The 20,256-nt window shown below is 38.0% G+C and overlaps 1 protein-coding gene across 1 annotated transcript in view; it reads left to right on the top strand.

Annotated features, from left to right (window-relative positions):
- The window catches only part of LOC141510976 (calcium-activated chloride channel regulator 1-like), a 40,672-nt gene that overhangs the window by 8,569 nt on the left and 11,847 nt on the right, over window positions 1–20,256 (top strand). The window contains exons 4-8 of the mRNA XM_074220343.1: window positions 1,342–1,447; window positions 2,867–3,044; window positions 12,403–12,624; window positions 13,751–13,978; window positions 17,483–17,657. Of these exons, the coding sequence (XP_074076444.1) occupies window positions 1,342–1,447; window positions 2,867–3,044; window positions 12,403–12,624; window positions 13,751–13,978; window positions 17,483–17,657 (909 nt within the window). The remainder of the gene's footprint in view (window positions 1–1,341; window positions 1,448–2,866; window positions 3,045–12,402; window positions 12,625–13,750; window positions 13,979–17,482; window positions 17,658–20,256) is intronic.

Below are 20,256 nucleotides of genomic sequence, written 5' to 3'. Positions count from 1 at the left end.
TACTAGGAATGGGACAGAACTTGGGAAAATATATAGAGAAAGGAGAGTGGAACTGTGGGAACAGCCAATTATTCAATTTGACTGACAGAAACATAAAGAGCACAAAGAGAAGTAAGAGGGAAAAAAGGTTACATTGGAGTTAGAATCTGAAAGGCTTTACTTAAAGATCAGATTGAATGATCTGCATTTTATCCTAATATAATAGGGAGCTAATCAATATTTTTAAGCTGGAAAATAACTTGGTCAGATGAAGGATCATAGACTTTAAGGGGACTTTAGAGGAATCTAGTCCAATAATTTCATTTGGCACATAAGGAAAATGAGGCCCAGGGACATTAAATGATAAATCCAAGGTGACATGAGCAGCTGGGTTTGGGCCAACATTCATTCTACTACAGCACATTGTTAGCCAACATGTCCCTAGAAAAGCATAAGGCACTGAAATGTGAGGATGGGGAAAGGATAAGGAATCAGGCAGTCACATCAAAGAAAACTTCATGGCAGAGAGAGTGCCTGAGCTGAATCTTAAAGAAAGATGAAGCTTCTAAAAAGCAGAGATAAGGAAGGAGTACTTTCTAGATATGGAGGACTACTTGTATTAAATGGAACATCTGTACTGACAACCAACACAGAATACAAAATATCCAAGGGACAGAAAACATAAACATCAGGTGCTAAGTGTAGGAAAACTGAGGGATAGTCCATTGGTACCCATACAATGTCAAGAAATTTATTCAAAGACACACTCCTCCAGAGTGTTGATTAGGCTCCCTCTGATAGATCTGTGTTGGGGAAATGAGCATAAGATGGGTAGAGTTGATGATGATAACTGAATCAATGAGATCACAGATCCCTTGAGTATTAAAGTAAGAGTGAGGGGAGGAAGGAAGGAAGGGAGGGAGGAAGGAAGGAAGGAATTAAGGAAGGAAGGATAAAACGTTTATTATCATCTAATATGTTCCAGGTTAGTGCTTTATAAGGATCATCATAATACAATTGAGGAAAATGGAACAAAGGTAAAAAGATTTTCTAGTAAATATATAGGACCAGTTGTGAACTTGGATGTTCCTGACTCCCTCACAATAATCTATCCACTGTACCACCTAGGTTAGCTTGAGTAGAACACTGGTCATCATGAAATCTAAAAGAAGAGTCTCAATGCTTTGGGTAGTTTATTTACCATGGGAGACCATGAATAAGAATTTCACAGTAGAAGACAGCATGACTAGGGGGTGATCTGTATTGAGGAAGGAAATACCCATAGAGATGTGAGGGAATAACCACAGAAGCATGGTACTGTAGAAATAACTATATTTTTGCATTTCAAATATATTCCCACAGGTAAAATTTTAGTTCATGAATGGGCCCATTTACGATGGGGAGTGTTTGAGGAATACAATGATGCTGAGCGTTTTTATGAGTCTAATGGAAAAAATGTACCAGTAAGGTATGATTAGCATTTAACTTTTTGATAAACACATCAAATTGAAATCTTCAACTCAAGTTAATTTTTTCAAATGAGTTCAGTCTCAAGGTTGTTTTTTTCTTTTCATTTTTAGATTAGAATAATGGTGTGAGAAGCATAAATTTCATTGTAACCTTCTTTATATGAGAATTGAATGGCTCCTACCCCAGTATACTTCAGAGCAGAAGCAGTTATAACAAGATACATATTTCTGAACTGGAGGCACAAAATTATCAGAGAGCAACTCTTTGCTGTTGCAATATATATCTGGACCTGGGACATGTGCTAACCTGGCCTCAGAGATGCGCTACCTCTAGAGAGAGATAGACCCAATCCATGTCCTTATTGCCTCCTCGACAGCAGCAATACACATTGATGGACAGAGACAGAAAAGTCCTACAGAATGACAGAATGTCACACCCTCACTGCACCAAAGGACCTGGTCCTTTTCCTCTTTCTCCTCCTACATAATCAGTCTAATTCCTCAGGGTGTTGAATGGGTTTAGGAGGAAGCACAGGTAACATTCAATTACATCTCAGTGCTTAGATACAGCAGGTAATTACAGCTGTCAAGGAGAGAAAATTCCAGTATCCTTCCTTGTGAAGGCTCCATCTGCTCCCTTCCTGTCCCTGTAGGAAACCCACATTGCTCTCCATGTTGGGGCTAACAAAAGGTTTGACCAACAATCATTCCACAAGTAAAGAAGCCCCTGATGCTGTCCTAGGTGCTAGGGATACAAAGAGAAAAATGAAAATCTTGGATCTCAGAGATCTTGTGGGGAAAACAATATGGAGTCATATAAATATATACGCAAAATAGCTGTGAAGTAAATACAAGAAATCTGGGAGTGCCCATGATTCCTCTCCATGTTTGGCTGGGGCAAAGGGCTCTGAGAGATATTCTGCTGAACACTTTTCACCTAAGGAATGAATTACTCTTATGAATGAGGTCACTGGAAAGCATATTGCATTCTTAGGAATACAAATTAAGAAGCTTAGTGCCCCATATATTAGAGGTGATGTCACAGCATCATCAGCTACTCCATTTACTGAGAATGAGACAGACTCTCTCTATGTTCCCATGAAGATGACAATGAGAAACCTAGGACCCATTCCTGTGAGCAGCACAGTCAGGGACCCCAGAAAAGCTGATGTGGTGCTCCCCACAGACAGGCTAACATCAGAATATTCCAAGGAGCCCATCTGAATCTCCCACCAGGAGTTCTCTGCCAAACAGAAATGGTTCTTTCCAATAGCCTAAGACTTTGCTGCTGAGATGCTTGATACCCGCATCTTCTGTGATAAAGAAATAAGTAAGGTGATGACATGAAGAATACAGAAAGGTTGCAGTGATTTTAAATGATCTAATCACCTTAAAATCTAATCTTAATATCTTTTCAGATGTTCGGAAGATATTGATGGTCAAAATAGGGTGTTTGCATGTTCTGGAGGAAGCTGTGTACTTAAATCATGCAGAACAGATCCAAAAACAGGAAAACTTAACAAAGACTGTTCATTCATACCTAACAAAGTTCAGCATGCAAAAGCCTCCATCATGTTCATGCAAAGCATCGATTCCGTAAGTTTTTGTTTCATTAATTCTGAAGTTTATAAACAGAAGAAACAGGACATATTCTGGCCCTAAGAATTGGCATTTATTTAGCGTTAAGATTTCAAGACACTTTGCCTCTATCTTCTTGTTTGTTGCTTAGAATGACCATAGTCTTCATTCTTACTTCACACATGAGGAAATGGAGATTTGGGAAATGAAGTGAGTGGTGCCTGGTCCCATGGTTAGCTCATGGCTCTTTCTATGACATGCTCTCTCAGAACATCTGTCCAGATGACCTGAGGAGCTTGGAATCTTCAAACTATTCTTAATACCCCTTAAATCAGTAAAATAAATCATCAAATTGAGAACTTTGAGGGAGAATACATTCTTGAAAGTAAAGTTGGGTAGAGATGTCAGAATATCCTCAATAACTCATTTTTAATGTTTAACATTCTATTATATATATTTATGAATATACATCTCTGTATGTGTGTATAGATACACACTTATATAGAGATATATTCCTGACTTGGTTCCTTTTGTTTCAATTTGCATTCTCTTAAAGAGTGAATTTGGCCTCATTATCTATCTTGGTGTATAAAAAGCAGCAAGGTTAAGGTTAGGTGGTATATGTCACAGTAGCAAGGGACAGAGTCAGAATTGAGACTCAAGACCTCTGAATGCAAACCTGGTCCTGTCTCTAGTGAATGATGCTTCCTCTCTTCTAGTCCCTCATGCTGACTTTTCAGTTCACTATAACTATTAGGAGAGCAGCTAGATGATGCATGGTCCTCACTCTCCCACCCAAGGTTACTATGAGGATCAAATGAGATAGTAATTGTGAAGTGATCAGGATGGCCTTTTCATAAAGACTTCCTCCTTTATTCTCCTCATGGACTCCTTTCTAGACATGTACTTGTGATTTTTGATCCCATTCATCTCCTCACTTTATGGGCCAACCTCACTTTTTGTTCCAGCCTGTTGAGGTTTTGGGGAATCTTGATATTGCCACCCAGTGCATTAGCTATTCCACCCTGTTTTGCAACATCTGAAAAGTAGACATGGATACTTTTTATGCCTTCATCCAAGAAATTGATTTGCATATATATATATATATATATATACACACATATATGTATATATATGTACATTTGCTGACAATTATATATATATATATGTATATATATATATATATATATATATATATATGAAATTCACAAATAAATAAAATAGAACAGGACCAGGGAATTCCATGAAACATGACCTGCTAGATCAATACCTTTATATTACTACCTTAGCTGCTACTTCTGAAAACAGTCAAACATAGCTGAAGCCAATTAGCCCCTATTATTTTTCTTTCCATATTTTTTCAACACGATAACAAAGAAACTCAAACAGTTTACTGAAATTCAGATGTCTGAGAAGTTTTCATGATCTTCTTGTCTAGTGAGGTGGTGATAAATGAACCTAAGGCCAACCTACCAAAAGTGGTTCTACAAGACTCCTGCTAGTTCTCAGTCATTGCCTCTTCTCCTTGAAAGTACTCACCCCCCAAATAAGCTCAGAATTCTAGACTTAGAGAATCCTCTACTTAGAAAGGAATCTGGAAATCACCTAATTCTATTCTCAAATTATGGACCGGGGAACCCTATGGGCAAGGGTACACTGGCACAGGTTTAACTAGCTCTCTGAATATTTCCCAATCTCCTTTCCAAGGGCATGGACTGCCTAAGTACTCAACAAACAATAAACTTAGCCCTGATTTGTAGTATTTGCTGATTTCTGAAATGTAAATGCTCATGCTGAATATTTGCAGTTGGCTCTCAACAATCCATTAGACCTGATTCCAGTGCATTCTGCCTGTAGTCCCTGAGACCCTTTCTGGGGTTCTCTGAGTTAAAACTATTTTATAGCCACACTAAGAAATATCCATTTCTAAGGTGGTAAACAGCAAAAGATAAAGTCAACATAAACAGGATGGGGTGGGTGGGGGGAAAATATGTCCTCAATAATTTTTTAAGCATAAATAAATCTCAAGAACTACTGTTCTAGTCCAATCTCTTCATTTTGTAGGTGAGGAAACAAAGGTTAAGTCTTGATCAAGATAGTTGACTAGAATCTCAGTGGTGTTGAAGAGTTTTTCAAAAAGTGGTTTCCCCCCCCAGCCCAATGATGATCATTAGGTTACTTGTTGGATTTCTTATATTTGTGGTTATTGAAAATGTTCTTTTTTCTTTCTGTGTTATTAACTCCTCAGTCAGATGGTGAAAATTTTGGGGGGACCCTTCTCAGAATCATGTTTTTTAAATGCTTAAAATAATGTATTCAGGAAGAATTTCACCTGAACTCTCCCAAATCCCCCTCCTAACAACTTTAAATAATGCCTCAAAACCATTTCCTGAGTGTCATAACTCACAAAAGAGTGAGTGAAACATTTTTTCAGCCCAAGAAAGCTTAAGTCAGCAGGATAGGTCAATTTCATTGAAGTGGGAAAGGAACACATGCACCCCAGCAAACCAGTCACAGACCTTGGGAGCAACTGAATAAAGAGACAACTTCCAGAGTTCTCAGTCCACAGAATATCCTGTCTGAATGAGATTACAGGGATCCCTCTGTGGCGATATTGCATTGGCCATATGTGAACTGAATTTTGCTATTCTGCATTACAGTCTCATATCAAGGAAGAGCCTTAGACCAGGTAGCCAAAGAGAAGCAAGAATCTGGTCACAGTTCCAGTGTGAAAAGCTCATAGACTAGAGCATAGACTAAGATAATAGTCAACACATCTTAATGTGGAAGAGCTAAAAACTTACAGATCCCCATAACTAGCCTTGAAAACAGCTACACAAAATAGATATATCTATATCTATATCTATATCTATATCTATATCTATATCTATATCTATATCTATATCTATATCTATATCTATATCTATATCTATATCTATATCTATATCTATATCTATATATCTATATACAACAGCTACACAAAAAACTCCATGAAAAACCAAAGTGCAGCTTCCACCTAACAAACACAACTCAACATTAACACAAAGATGAACTTAAAGAAATAGACTTAAAGCTGAACAATCAACAGAAAAAAGATCATGATCTGGGAAAGTAACTATGGTGACAGAGAAACTCAAAAAACAAACTCAGGAGAAGACAGAGTCAAAGTGTTTTATCAAAATCCTCAAAGAAAAGTCTGAATTGGTGTGGAGTCCAAAAAGAATACCCAGAAAAGTAAAAAATGAATTTTAAAAATCAAATAAGAAAAGTAAAGGAAAATTGGAAAAAATGAGAATGATGCAAGAAAATCATGGAAAAAGAATCAACAGTTAATAAAAAAGCACAAGAAAATATAGATGAAAACATAATATCTCAAAAAGAGTAGACTAAGTCAAATGGCACAAAAATATACTGAAGAGCATTCAGTAAGAAACAGAATTGTCCAAACAGAAAAAAATATTGTAAAATTCCTTAAAAATCTGGTTAAATTGAAAAGGAGGTACAAAAGTTAAGTGAAGAAAATCATTCCTTAAAAATTAGAATTGGGTAAGTGGAAACTAATGACTCTATTAGACATCAAGAAACAATCAAACAAAATCAAAAGAATGAACTTATTTTGAAAATAGATCAAAGAGAAAAAATCTAAGATTTAGATGGACTATTTCAAAGTGATGATCAAAAATAGAGCCCAGACCTCATCTTCAAGATATTATCAAGGAGGGGCAGCTGGGTAGTGCAGTGATGGAGCACTGATGCTAGAGTCAGGAAGACCTGAGCTCAAATTCATCCTCAGACAATTTAATAGTTACCTAGTTGTGTGACCTTGGGCAAGTCACTTAACCCCATTGACTTTCAAAAAAAATAGAAATTATCAAGGAAAATTTCCTAATATTTTAGAACCAGAAGGCAAAATAGAAATTGGAAAAAATCTACCAATTACCTCCTGAAAGAGATCTCAAAGTGAAAACTTCTAAAAATATTATAGCCAAATTCCAGAGTTCCTAGTATTGGAAGGCATGTTATATGATATTTCAGTGGGTAAAGAAGCTAGGATTATAACCTAAAATCACCTATTCAACGAAGTTGAGTGTAATTTTTCAGGAGGGGGAAATGAATATTCATTGAAACAGAGGACATTCAAGTATTTCAGTTGAAAAGACCAGATCTAAATAGAAAAATACAAGAATCAAGAGAATGTTTAAAAGGAAAAGAAGAAAGAGAAATCATAAAGAATTGCATAAGGTTAGCTTAATGACATTCTTACAATAGGAAGATACTTGTAACTCCCAAGAACTTTCTCATTATTAGGGGAGTTAGAAGGAATGCACAAAAAGATAGGGAATGGGAGTGAATTGAATATGATGACATGAAATCTAGAACAATAAAAATAGAATTAAGATGGGAAAGGAATTGGGGTGGGGGTGGAGGATAGGGATTGATGGAAGGGTGGAAGATTTAAGGAAGCAGTAATAAGAAATAAAATATTTTTGAAGATAGGGTGAAAGGAGAGAGAGCAGGGAAATATACTGTAAGTCATTTTATACAGTAAGTTTCTTTAATAAACACCTCATTTCTCAATAAGTGGAGAATTGGGTCAAATTTACAAAAAAGAGCAATTTTCCTAATTGATAAATGGTTAAAGGATATGAACAGGTAGTTATTAGATGAATTAATCAAAGCTATCTATAGTCATATAAAAAAGCTCTACATCACTAATGATTAGAGAAGTCCAAATTAGAGAAATATGAGGTATCACCCCACCCCTATTAGATTGGCTAATATTACAAAAAAAGAAAAATGACATGTTGGAATGAATGTGGCAAAAATGAGACAAACCATAAGTGTAACCTCCTGAGTGATCTTGGAAACTTGGAAAGTGTTCCAAGAATCAGAAGACTAGAAGATACCCCATCCTATGATGTCAGCACAACCACTCAATCCCCATTTCTCATTGAAGCAAATCAGAGAAAGAATACTGTGTTTAGATCTAAATAAGTCTGGAAACATGGGGGTAAGCCAAACCTGTCTCATTCTTCTGGATGCCAGAGGAAGTGTTTATTACACTTGGAGGGCACATAGAATATTAGGTTAGTTGGAAATTACATAGATTTCATGGTTTAAAGGAAACTAATGTATTATTGGTAGGATTGTGAACAGCTCCAATCAATCTGGAGAACAATTTGGAATTATGTCCAAAGGTCCTTAAAATTATGCATTTGATACAGAACTAGCATTTGGAAAGTCTGTATCCCAAAGAGATTTAAAAAAAAGAAAAAGGATCAATGTAAAAAAAATTTTTGCAGCTCTTTTAGTCATGGCAAAGAATTGGAAAATGAGGGGATGTCTATCAAAAAGGGAATGGTTGGAGTTTGGGGGCGGAGCCAAGATGGGGACAAGATAGGATCATTTCTTAGGTGCTCTTGCTCAAAATTTATAAGCTAAGGACTCTAACTACATTTTCAAAAGACAGAACCCACAGAAGGATCCAGTGAATCAGTTCTCCAGCCCAAGGTAACCTGGAAAAGAGGGGAAAGGCTCTGTTCCACATGGTTGGAGGGGTAGCCCACCAGAGCAAAGGAACTTCAGCCTCCTGGAGGCAGACCCAGGGTGCCTGGGAGCCATGGAACATGGCAGCAGGGGCAGTTTCCTGATCTACACCCCGGGGAGCACCAAGCACAACTTGGAAGACCAGTGGGGGGACCTCTGCCATAGCAAGCACGTGAAGCCCAGCCCTCAGGGCACACAGTGAGCAGCATGGTTGTGGCAGCCCAGATCCAGAAACCAGAAGCAGAAACCAAAAGCAGGCAGAGCTGGTAAGGAGGAGACCCCAGAGCATGAGTGCTGAGCCTAGAGAGGGGAGTGGAGAGAGACTTCTGAGCTCTGTCCTCTATCCCTGGAACAGGACTCTGGGGTTCTGACCCCATTCAGATCCTGATCACAGTCTAGGCCCCCCATAGAACAGCAGCCTGCCCCCCCCACTGCACATCAGGACCCTGGCAGAGGGGTGTGCTTATGGTCATTCACAGACCAGGAGTGAAGACAGAACCTCGCACACTCAAAAGATCAGGAAGCACCCCAAAACCAGGCACAGGTGGAGAAATCAGTAAGCAGAGAAAAAAGAAGAACACCATTGAGAAATACTTTGCTGTGATCCCAAGAAGGATAAAAACACTCAATCTGAAGATGAGGAAGTATAAGCTCCTGCATCTAAAGACTCCAAGAAAATCAGAAATTGGGCTCAGGCTATGACAGAGCTCAAGAAAGACTTTGAAAATCAAGTGAGGGAGATAGAAGAAAAATTGGGAAAAGAAATGAGATGCAGGAAAAACATGGAAAAGAAGTCAGCAGCTTAATCAAGGAGATACAAAAAAAATGCTGAAGAAAATAACATATTAAAAACCAGCATAGGTCAAATGGATAAAACAGTTCAAAAAGTTATGGAGGAGGAGAATGCTTTTAAAAGCAAAATTGGCCAGATGGAAAAGGAGATAAGAAAACTCTCTGAGGAAAACAAATCCTTCAGACAAGAATGGAACTGAGGGAGGTTGTTGATTTTACATGAAATTGGGACACAATATTTCAAAACCAAAACAATGAAAAATTAGAAGAAAGCGTGAAATATCTCACTGAAAAAACAACTGATATGGAAAACAGATTTAGGAAAGTTAATTTAAAAATTATTGGAATACCTGAAAGTCATGACCAGGAAAAGAGCCTTGACATCATTTTCAAAGAATTACTACAGCAAATTTTCCCTGATATCCTAGAAGCAGAGGGCAAAATAGGAATTGAAAGAATCCACTGATCTCCCCGAGAAAGTGATCCAACAAAAAAGCAACCCCCAGGAATATTATAGCCAAATTCCAGAACTCCCAAGTCAAAGAGAAAATATTACAAGCAGCCAGAAGGACACAATTCAAATATCATGGAGCTGCAGTCAGGATCACACAGGACTTAGCATCAAGTACATTAAAAGCTCATAGGGCCTGGAATATAATATACCGGAAGGCAAAAGAGCTTAGAATGCAACCAAGAATCAACTACCCAGCAAAACTGAATGTCCTCTTCCAGGGAAAAAGATGGACTTTCAATGAACCAGGGAAATTTCAAATGTTCCTATTGGAATGGCCAGAGCTGAACAGAAAGTTTGATCTTCAAATACAGGACTCAGGTGAAGCATAGACATCAGAGGAGAAGGGGAAAATATGAGGTACTTAATGATGATAAACTGCATGTAATCCTGCATAGAAAAATGATACTGATAATACTCATATGAACCTTCTCATTTAATAGAGCAAGTAGAAGGAGCTTTTATAGATGAAGCACAGGAGAAAGCTGAATTTGAAGATATATTGTGGTGTAAAAATGGAGTCAATAGATAAAAGGGAAATGTAATGGGAGAAAGAAAAAAGAAAGGAGGAATAGGCTAAGATAATATAATAACATTTTTCTTTATTATGATGAGCTATTGCAATGATATGGAAGGGGGAAGGCAAGGGGAATGAGGGAATCTTCACTCTCATCAGAGGTGGCTAGGAAAGGAAAGAGTATATATATTATATATATAATATATATATATATCATATATATATATTATATATACTCAAAGGGGTATAGACACCTAGAGTAAGAAGGAGAGAAGGAGGACAGGGAGCAGGGGGTGATGTGAGTGATGGAGGAGAGGATGGACCATGGGGGGGGGGGAGTAGTCAGATATAATACATTTTCTTTTTTACTTCTTGCAAGGGGCTGGGATTGTATGGCCTGACTGGGACCATAGGGCCGGGTGGATGCTGGGCCTAAGGGGTAGTATGTGGGCTTGGGCCCTCTTGGCCCCAGGGCCAGGGATCTGTCTGCTGTGCCACTCAGCTACCCTACAGCAGAGTCAGAGTGAAAGGAGAGAGAAAATATAGTACATGGTAGTGGAGAAGTACAAATGGAGGGAGCTGTGATCAGCAAAGGCAATGGTGGAAAAATATGGAAGTAACTTTTGTGATGGACTTATCATAAAGAATGTGATCCACCCATGACAGAGCTGGTGCTGTTGGAAAACAGACTGAAGCACATTTATTATTATTACTATTATTATTTTTTGAGGGGTGCATGGCAAATGGGGCTGGGTGGCCTGCCTGGGGCTGCACAGCTGGGTGATTGTTGGGTGTCTGAGCCTGGATTTGGACCTGGGTGCTGCTGGCTCAAGGGCCAGTGCTCTGTTCACCACCCGGCCACCCCTACTATTATTATTATTATTACAATTTTATTTTATTTTGGGTCTTTTTCTTTTTGTTTTTTGCAGGGCAATGGAGTTGAGGTGACTTGCGCAGTGTCACACAGCTGGGTGATTGTTGGGTGTCTGGGGCCGGATTTGGGTTTGGGTGTTCCTGGCTCCAGGGTCGGTGCTCTGTCCACCGTGCCACCTGGCCATACCTACAATTATTATTATTATTATTATTATTATTTTTTTATTTTTATTTTTTCCTCTCCCCTTTATCACTCATGCAGGTCCATATTTTTTGGGGGGAGGGGGTATTGTGTTTACTCTTAAACAAGAATATTTTAGTAATGTATAAAAAATTATTTGTACAAAATAAAAATAAATAAATAAATGATATAAAAGGGAATGTTAAACAAGCTGTGGGATATGACTGTGATGGAATATTATTCCTCTAAAGGAAGTGATGAGTAGGATACTCTTGGAAAAATCTGGAAAGACTTACATGAACTGATGCAAAGTGAAATGAGCAGAAGTAGATCACTAAACACAGTGATAGCAATATTGTGCAATGATTAATAGTGAATGACTTAGCTATTCTCAGCTACAAAATGATTCAAGTAAATTCCAAAGAGATTTGATAAGACAACTGTTATCAACTTCCAGAGACAGAACTAATAGAATCTGTTTGTAGATCAAAGCATACATTTAAAGACTTTTTTTCAGTTTTTCTTTTTGCTATGTGTATGTTTCTGTCACAGCCAAACATAATAAATTTTTCTTGGATGCACATATATAATTTAAATCAATTTAATTGACTTCTTAATGATGGAAGAGGGGAGGAAAAGAAGAAAAGGATTGGGAACTCAAATTTTTTTCTTTTCTTGTTTTAGTTTTTGCAAGGCAATGGGGTTAAGTGACTTGCCCAAGGTCACACAGCTAGGCAATTATTAAGTGTCTGAGGTCAGATTTGAACGCTGCCTGGATGCCTCTGGAACTTAAAATTTTAAAAAATGAGCACAAATTATTTTTACGTGTAATTGGAGAAAAAAATGTTAGATTAAAAATTTATAATAACTTTTTTTTCAAAAAAGTTCATGGAACTCAGGTTAAGAAGTTCTGGTTTATAGTTTTCACATTTATTTTGTGACTTGACTTTTTCAGGTGGTTGAATTTTGCACAGAAAAGAACCATAACAAAGATGCTCCAAATTCTCAAAACAACAAGTGCAACCTCAGGAGCACATGGGAAGTGATCAAAGATTCTGATGACTACAAGACATCCACTCCCATGACAGCAGCACAACCACCCAAGCCCAACTTCTCACTGAAGCAAATTGGAGAAAGGATCTTGTGCTTAGTTCTAGATAAGTCTGGAAGCATGTTGGTAAGCCAAACCTATTCCATTCTCCTGGAGGCTGGAGGGGTCTGTTTAACATACTCCTGAACACTGAATACTGGGTTGTTGGAAATCAAATTGATCTCATGGTTTAAAAGAAAGTAGGAAGCATGCAACCATTAATTTCCTTTAATTAAATCTTCAAACTCACACTCCCTTTCCTCTTCCCCACAAACAATGAAAATTACACATACTTTCTTCAACAAAGATTCATGGCAAATTATTCCATTTCTAAATCCAGATGACATTTTGATCAACAAACAATGATTAAATTAAGAATTTGCTCTATAGTTAGTTTCCCAGCCCATGGACAACTTTAGTTTCAATCAACCAAAATACCCAATCTATGATTTCATATTTTCCTCCTTTGTTGATAATTGGGCAACATCCTACCTAAAAATGCAGCACCGATTCCAAAGTTTAAGTGACCTGCAATTCCATCAATAATTTCTTTGATCAACATAGCTGAGAAACCATAGAACACAATTTCATTTGTTTGCTTGGTCAAAAATACTTCATTAAGAGACAATGTGGTAAATGTTGATGGAAAGCTGATCCTTGAATTCTGACCACCTGCTTTCAGTTCTGGCATGTTCTCTTACATAATTCACTGAAACTATAACTTGCAGAATAGCTGTCAACCTTGATATAGAGAATTTTCTCATTTGGGAGTCCCCTAACCTAATGAAATAACACATCTAGTATCTCATTCCTAGTGATGTGCCTCAAATTAAAAGGCAAAATTATTTCACAGACGCACAATACCAACCTATTCAAATTATGTTCTCTCTTATAATCTCATGTTTCAATATTCTGAGAATCTGCTCTTTTGTTAACAAGGGTTAACCAATGCACAGACAAACTCTTCCACCACTTAAGCTTTGATAATTATTGTGGCTGAAGTACTCACTGCTCCTATGGTCATCTGGTGATGTGTGGCCTTGTCTTCAATTGACAAATATACAGCCCATCCTCAAATTCCACAGTACTCTAGACTTTGTATTCTGCTGTCCAACTGTTGGATAACTTAAACCCCTAGAGTTACATGTATGGGCTTACTCAATTCTTTCTTGTAAATAACCACTTACCAATTTTATTTGTTGTTTTCATTCAGAATGAGGGCCGACTAAATCGATTGAATCAAGCCTCCAAATTCTTCCTGCTTCAGATCATTGAAAAGGGATCCTGGGCTGGGATAGTCACATTTGACAGTGCAGCCTCTGTTCAAAGTGAGCTGATACAGATATTGACTGATAACGACAGGAACCTCCTTGCTACAAAGTTACCTGGTAGTGCTTCAGGAGGAACATCTATCTGCTCAGGACTCACATCAGCATTTCAGGTGAAATCATCTTATCTGTACTCTCTATTGTAGTAGATATTTTAAAAGTGAATTTCTATTCTGAAGGTCCCTCACATATCTACTGTCTGGTATAAATCTGATGTCTCTAAAAAGTAAATGCATTTTCAAGGGAGGGAAAGAATATCCATAAATGGTTATTTTGGAGAAAGCCTAATTAAATTCAGTTCAACTCATATTAAGGACTTGGTGTATAGAAGAAAGGAAGGCAGTCTTATAAGTTAAGAAGACCTGAGTTCAAGTCCCTCCTGAGGGATGACAAAAGAGAGTGTATCAAACAGTCAACTTGGAATCAGAGAGAGCCAAGTAGAAAGCCTTAGAAACTTAGTAGCTGTGTTATTTGTGTCAGCTTCAGCTTTCTCATCTGTAGAATAAGGGGCAGGGGTAGAGTTGAAGATCTCTGAGGTTCCTTCTCACTCTAAATCTATAATACTCTAGACCATTGGGGTTGTGCCCTTGTGAAACCCTTGATAAAGACCTTGGGCAGGATATATAGTAAGGCTCATGATATGCAGTTGAAACATCTAGAGAAAACAGGTGCAATGATCTTGAATCTAGGTTCCATCTGGCAAAGTTAGACATTTCTGTATCTGTTGCTTTATTAAACACATTTAGACAATGAGCTGTTAGGCATCCAGTTGGGAGATATAATAGCAAAGCAAAGGAATGATGAATTGGGTGTTTACTCCCAGTGTGAAGGGCTTTCCACGTTTTGAGACCCCCATACTACCTCAAAACTGCTGCTCTTGATAGGAAATAAAATTATAAAACTATCTTGGTGATCATGCAGTCCAACTGTCTCATTTTACCCAAGAGGAAGAGGAAAGAAATAAAAGACAAGTTAGTGGATAGGAACTGAAACACTCGGTATAGTGTACATCTGTAGAGTAAATAATTTGTTCATAAGAAGAATGAGATAAAGGTCAAGAAGAATAAGGACTGAGAACTTGTGGATGATGTTGTAGATACATGTTCCAAAGGGAAAGAACAGATGGAAAACAGATTGCAGGAACTTGAGTGGCCTAGAAGTGAAGGTGAACAGTGAAGAAGAAAAAAGAGAGAGCTTGAGCCTGTTGTCAAGGTCAAGTTTACTTGCATGGCATGAGAGTAAATTTGCCTCTAATTGTGGCAATTGTGTTTATAGGATTGGAGGAAGAAATTAGTGGAGGGAGAGACTGAAGATATGTGACAGGAAAAGCAGGGAGGTCAATGGAACAAGGTCCTGGAGGAAAGGGAAGGGAAGGGAAGGGATCAAGGACCGTGTAGAGAGGCTGGCACTTTGATGCTGTTTCCTCTGATACAGGAAGAAGGAAATAAGGGAGAAACAAGAAAACTTGCAGGGCAGCTTCAATTTTTTCAACAAAATAAGAAATGATGTCACATGCTGAATGTTGCTAGACATGGAAGAGAAACTGGGTCTGAAAGAGTCAGGAAAATATGAGGGATGTACTAGAGAATCAGGAGTAAATACAATAAGCAGAGCAAAGGTCTGACTGAAGTGAATGTGATGTATGTCCCTAAGGGGATGAGGCAATTATCTGAAGGATTTTGTACCAATTCTCCATTGCTCAAGTACAGGAGCAGAGATTTGAGTTAGTCACTGTTGGAGAGTAACAGGATGTCAAAAACAAAAGGGTAATGGGGCAAGAGATTGATGAACTTTGGATAGGGAAGTCAGAGGGAGGATAAGAGTAAAGAGGGCAGAAGAAAAAGAGTAGGGTTTTGGGGAGTAATTGCGATTGAAATAAGAAAGTGGTAAGACAGTGAGATTGTAGTAAGACAAAAATCTTCAGGCCTGAGATTTTTTCCATGGAATGATTTCAAAAAATGGTAAAATCTATAGTGGGGCCACTTTTGCAGAAAATAAATCTTGGGTTCATTAAATATATGGTCCCCATAAAAGGCAATGAGTGAATAAAGTATTGGACTCAATGTATGGAAAACCTGTTCTCGCATCCTGCTGGAGCCACCATGTTCCTGCTGGAGCCACCATGTTCCTGCTGGCAAGTCATTCAGTCACTACAGGTCTCAATTTCCTGACTTATAAAATGGAAAAATAGTACCTTACTCATAATATATCAAAGGAAAGTTGAAATAAAACCGAAGACATGAAGTGATTTCCAGACTTGAAAGACTAGAACAATGCCCATCTTTATTCTGATCAATGCCCTGATACACAGATACACTAAAGGGCAGTAGTCCTTGTGCTCCTCTGATATTGTCCCAATGGCCCAAGGACTCAAGAAACATTCCCTAGTGCATTGAATGACTCCCTTGTGGTGAATCAGTAGAAGAATGTAGTTGGAGACATGTAGGTAGGTGAAATAATAAATATTTCATAAGGGCCTACTACAAGCTAGGCACTATGAGAAGTATTTTATAAATAGTATCTCACTGGATCCTCCTAAGAACTCTGAGAGTGAGATGAAGAAGTAGAGGCAGACTGAGGTTAAATGACTGTCCAGGACCACACAACTAGAAGATCTGAATTAAGACCTATTCTAACCATTGTGCTTTAGACAGTCTCATATAGGATGGGCAGGGATGGATGGGTTGTGACTGGCATCACTGGAGGGGATACCCATGTAGATGGAATTCCAGATCCATGGAGTATTAGATGTGTCCTATATAGCCAAAACTGCTCCACAGAGAGAATACTGAGAAAGATGCAAGTTCAAATTCTGCTCATGACATTTTTAATTATTACTATGCACAAGTCAATGAACATCAAAGTATCTTGGGCAGCTAGACTTATCATCTGGCTTAATGGAGGACATTCCTATCACAGGATTTGGAAAATATTCTCTGACTTGAGTGCAATTAGTCATGTCTTTGTTTCTAAATGTACAGTTTGCAATTGATGGAGATCATGGCTTCCCAAAGTTTTTTTTTTTTTGAGGAGACTCTCTATTGTTAAGAGGTTTAGCCAGATGAAGCATAGAATTGGAGCTGGAAGAGATCCCATAGACCACCTATCTCTTTCATTTACAGATGAGGAAATTGAGACCCACATAGCCTCAGACTACAAAGCCATTGCACTTTTCACCATATTGTATTGATTCATTAGCTTTTTCCTTGTTAGCACTTTCAGTAATGACAAAAGACACACAAACAATTCCTTGCATGTTGTAGAAGTTGATTTGTCCACTTTCTCATCAGGCCCACTGAATTCTAGAGCCAGAAAGAACACCTACCCTGGCTAGGACTGAAAATCCGTGTACAGAAGCTGGGCCACTCAGTTTGAACAGAACAGTTCTGCTTCCAAATGGCAATATCAGCTGTGACAAATTTTCTTGAATTAGAGTTTTAGGATGGAGTTTTGGAAAGTTGCACATTTCATATTTGAAAACTTTAAGACTGAAAGATCCTCCTGGGTTTCCTGGTTTCTCGCCTTTATTTTCTTCTTTCATTCCTGACCAGTTCCACTCACTCAGGGTTACCCACTGGGTCTGCTTACCAACACCTGGGATGAATCTGTGCTTTCAGGTAATTAGAAAGAAGTTCTCAACTGATGGTGCAGAAATTATCCTTCTGACGGATGGGGAAGACAATACTATCAGCACATGTTTCAATGAAGTAAGACAGAGTGGGGCAATTATCCACACAGTGGCTCTGGGACCATCTGCAGCAGTAGAGCTGGAGGAGCTAGCAAAGATGACAGGTAAAAGACAGCCTGGGGAATACATTTCTTCAGTAGGTGTGAAAGATTATTTCTGTGTAAACTTCTCCTGGAGTTCTTCTCTAAGATCTATAGGTGACCTGGTGTTTCTGAAAACTTGAGAGTGGGGAACTAGTTCTGGAAGGTCAGTCAATAAACATTTAAGTACCTACTATGTGATAAACCCTGTGCTAAGTCTGGGGACACAAAGAAAGCCAAAAGAAAGTCTCTGCCTTGAAGGAGTTACATCTAATGGGGTATGGGGGAAAGAGGAGATAAGGGTACCCACCAAGAGGGATATATTAAGTCCAGAGGAGTGAAGCCTGGTGGGAAAGGGATAATTGTTTTGGTCACCTTGCTTAAATGGAAGATAAAAGCTCTCTATACTTCTCCTTTTGCCCTGTATAATGCAATCCCTCCATTCAGAGAGTGGGAAGAGCCCCGGGGGTAGGAGAGGCTGATGAACTGGGATACAGCAGTGAAGTGAATTTCGAGGACGAGGTTCCTGGAGCAAGATGGAGACTTTCAGAGAAGGACACTGGGAGGGAAATGAAATGATGACTTGTCTTACCAAACTGGGGAGGCTTCAAATTAAACTCAAGAAAAAAATGGCCTATATATCAGCTAATGACATGCAGAGCTACCTTCTGAGAGCTTCACATTTGTATTTGCTCTGTGGTGATATTTTTCCTAAAATAAATCTCAAAGATGCTGAATTGCAGCATCTCAAACTCTTGAGATTCAGCAAAGACCATCTAGTCCAACCCAAGCCTAAGAAAAGAATTCTCCCAAAAACTGTCATGGTTTTGTGGACTCCTGGACTTTCCAAAGACCATGAAAGCAAAATTTAATTCAATTTGAAAAAATTCAGCAACTGTCTATTCACAGCCCAACATGTTTAAGGCCCTGTGCTAGGAGCTATGGGTAAACAAATAGATGAGAAGTAACACCAGCACTGCCATCAGTAACTTAACAATCTAATGATGAATGAGGAAGACAATGAGAAATGGACATGAAAATGCCAAAAAGTTTGTTAATCCTAATCTAAATTTTAGGTCATTCCTTTAAACAGGAGAAATAAGCAGAATACCGAATAAAGTAAGACTTCACTCTTTTGAGTCTATCAGTGTCTGCTAGTATCTTTGGGGAATGAGTGAACTTTCCAGACAATCCTAACTTTACCATCTTGAGGAGAAACTGCTTTTAAATTTTAACCAATTTGGATGAAAAGTTGTTTAAAATACATTCTATGCTTCTCTAAACTATTAAACAGGGCTTCCCTCAACCTTTTCCTTGATGACTCAGAATGATCAATTATTTTATTGTACTACAAAGGTATCTAGGAAGGGATATGCAAACTGTACCAGTCTGTGGAAATCCACTGTAAATTTAAACCTTGGAAATTAGCAAACACTACAAATCTGGGGTTAACTTCCTATTTTATTTACTTAGAAACATGAGAAAGTGATACTGAAAATGTAATGATGGTCCAACTTTAAAGTATGTTATGAGTACATATTTTTGGAAGAGACAGTTCTTAAACATTTACTAACAAAAATAATATTGTATATGAGTCTATTTGCTCATACAGATGTGATCTTCAGAGATCATCTAGTCATTGGAAAATAGAATCACAGATCTATATAAACTCTCTCATTTTACAAATGAGATAGAAAAGGAGATAGAGGCAAAAATAGTTATGTGACAATTCTAAGAAGCATATGAAGACAGAATTTGAACTCAAGCCTTTCTGACTTCAGGTCTAATGCCTTGTTCATCATTCTACAGAAGCCAAAAGTCAAAGAAATAAAGAATTCATGTGACAAAAATTTCAACCAAACCATGCTTTCCTGGCTCTTGTATTCTTTTGAGTTCTTGTGTCCCTTTTTTATAAGCTTTCTGTTCTCTCCTTTGATGTCACAATGTAGTATCCTGATGCTACTTAGTGTGAATTAATTAGCATTACCTATCTTCTTTTTTTCTTCACCAATCTTCTAATTTGTTCTTTTAATTAGGGGGAGGGGAAATCAAGTCAAGCTCATTAAATTTTGTTTGAAATTATCCTAAGTCCCTAATAAAAGTCTATCCTGAATCATCATTCTGAAATTGACCATATAGTCTCAATGGTTATTCCACTAAGGTCCAATCAAGGTGACAAGGCTATGGGTGAGACCATTGTCCAGTGATACTGATTTACCAACTTACTAATGCTCTTTTTATTCATTTTCCAGAATTTACTTATTCATGTGCATGTAATTTCTCTCATCTCACTTCCACCTTCAAAAGGGAATGTAAGACCACTGAGGATCAGAGATTTTCTTTGTATTGGATAGCTCTCTCACATACTAAAAGCTTAGTGAAAAATGGTGTAACTGAATTGGAATTGGCCAACATTGTCAGAGCTGGAAAGTTAAATCATTGGAAGATTGTCTACTATGCAATGAATTTTTCTGGTCATAGAAACTCATTAAAAAATCTGCTAAGACTATAGTCAGCTTTGGTACAGGGAGTTCCTACATAGTTGGATTAATTGATTTTTGAAGTGAAGAGGATCCAAGAAGCTCAATGATGAATGAAATACATGAACTGGTTTAGATCATGG

This window comes from Macrotis lagotis, chromosome 2 (genome assembly GCF_037893015.1).
Source record: "Macrotis lagotis isolate mMagLag1 chromosome 2, bilby.v1.9.chrom.fasta, whole genome shotgun sequence".
NCBI lineage: Eukaryota > Metazoa > Chordata > Mammalia > Peramelemorphia > Peramelidae > Macrotis > Macrotis lagotis.
This window is presented reverse-complemented; position numbering and strand designations above follow the sequence as displayed.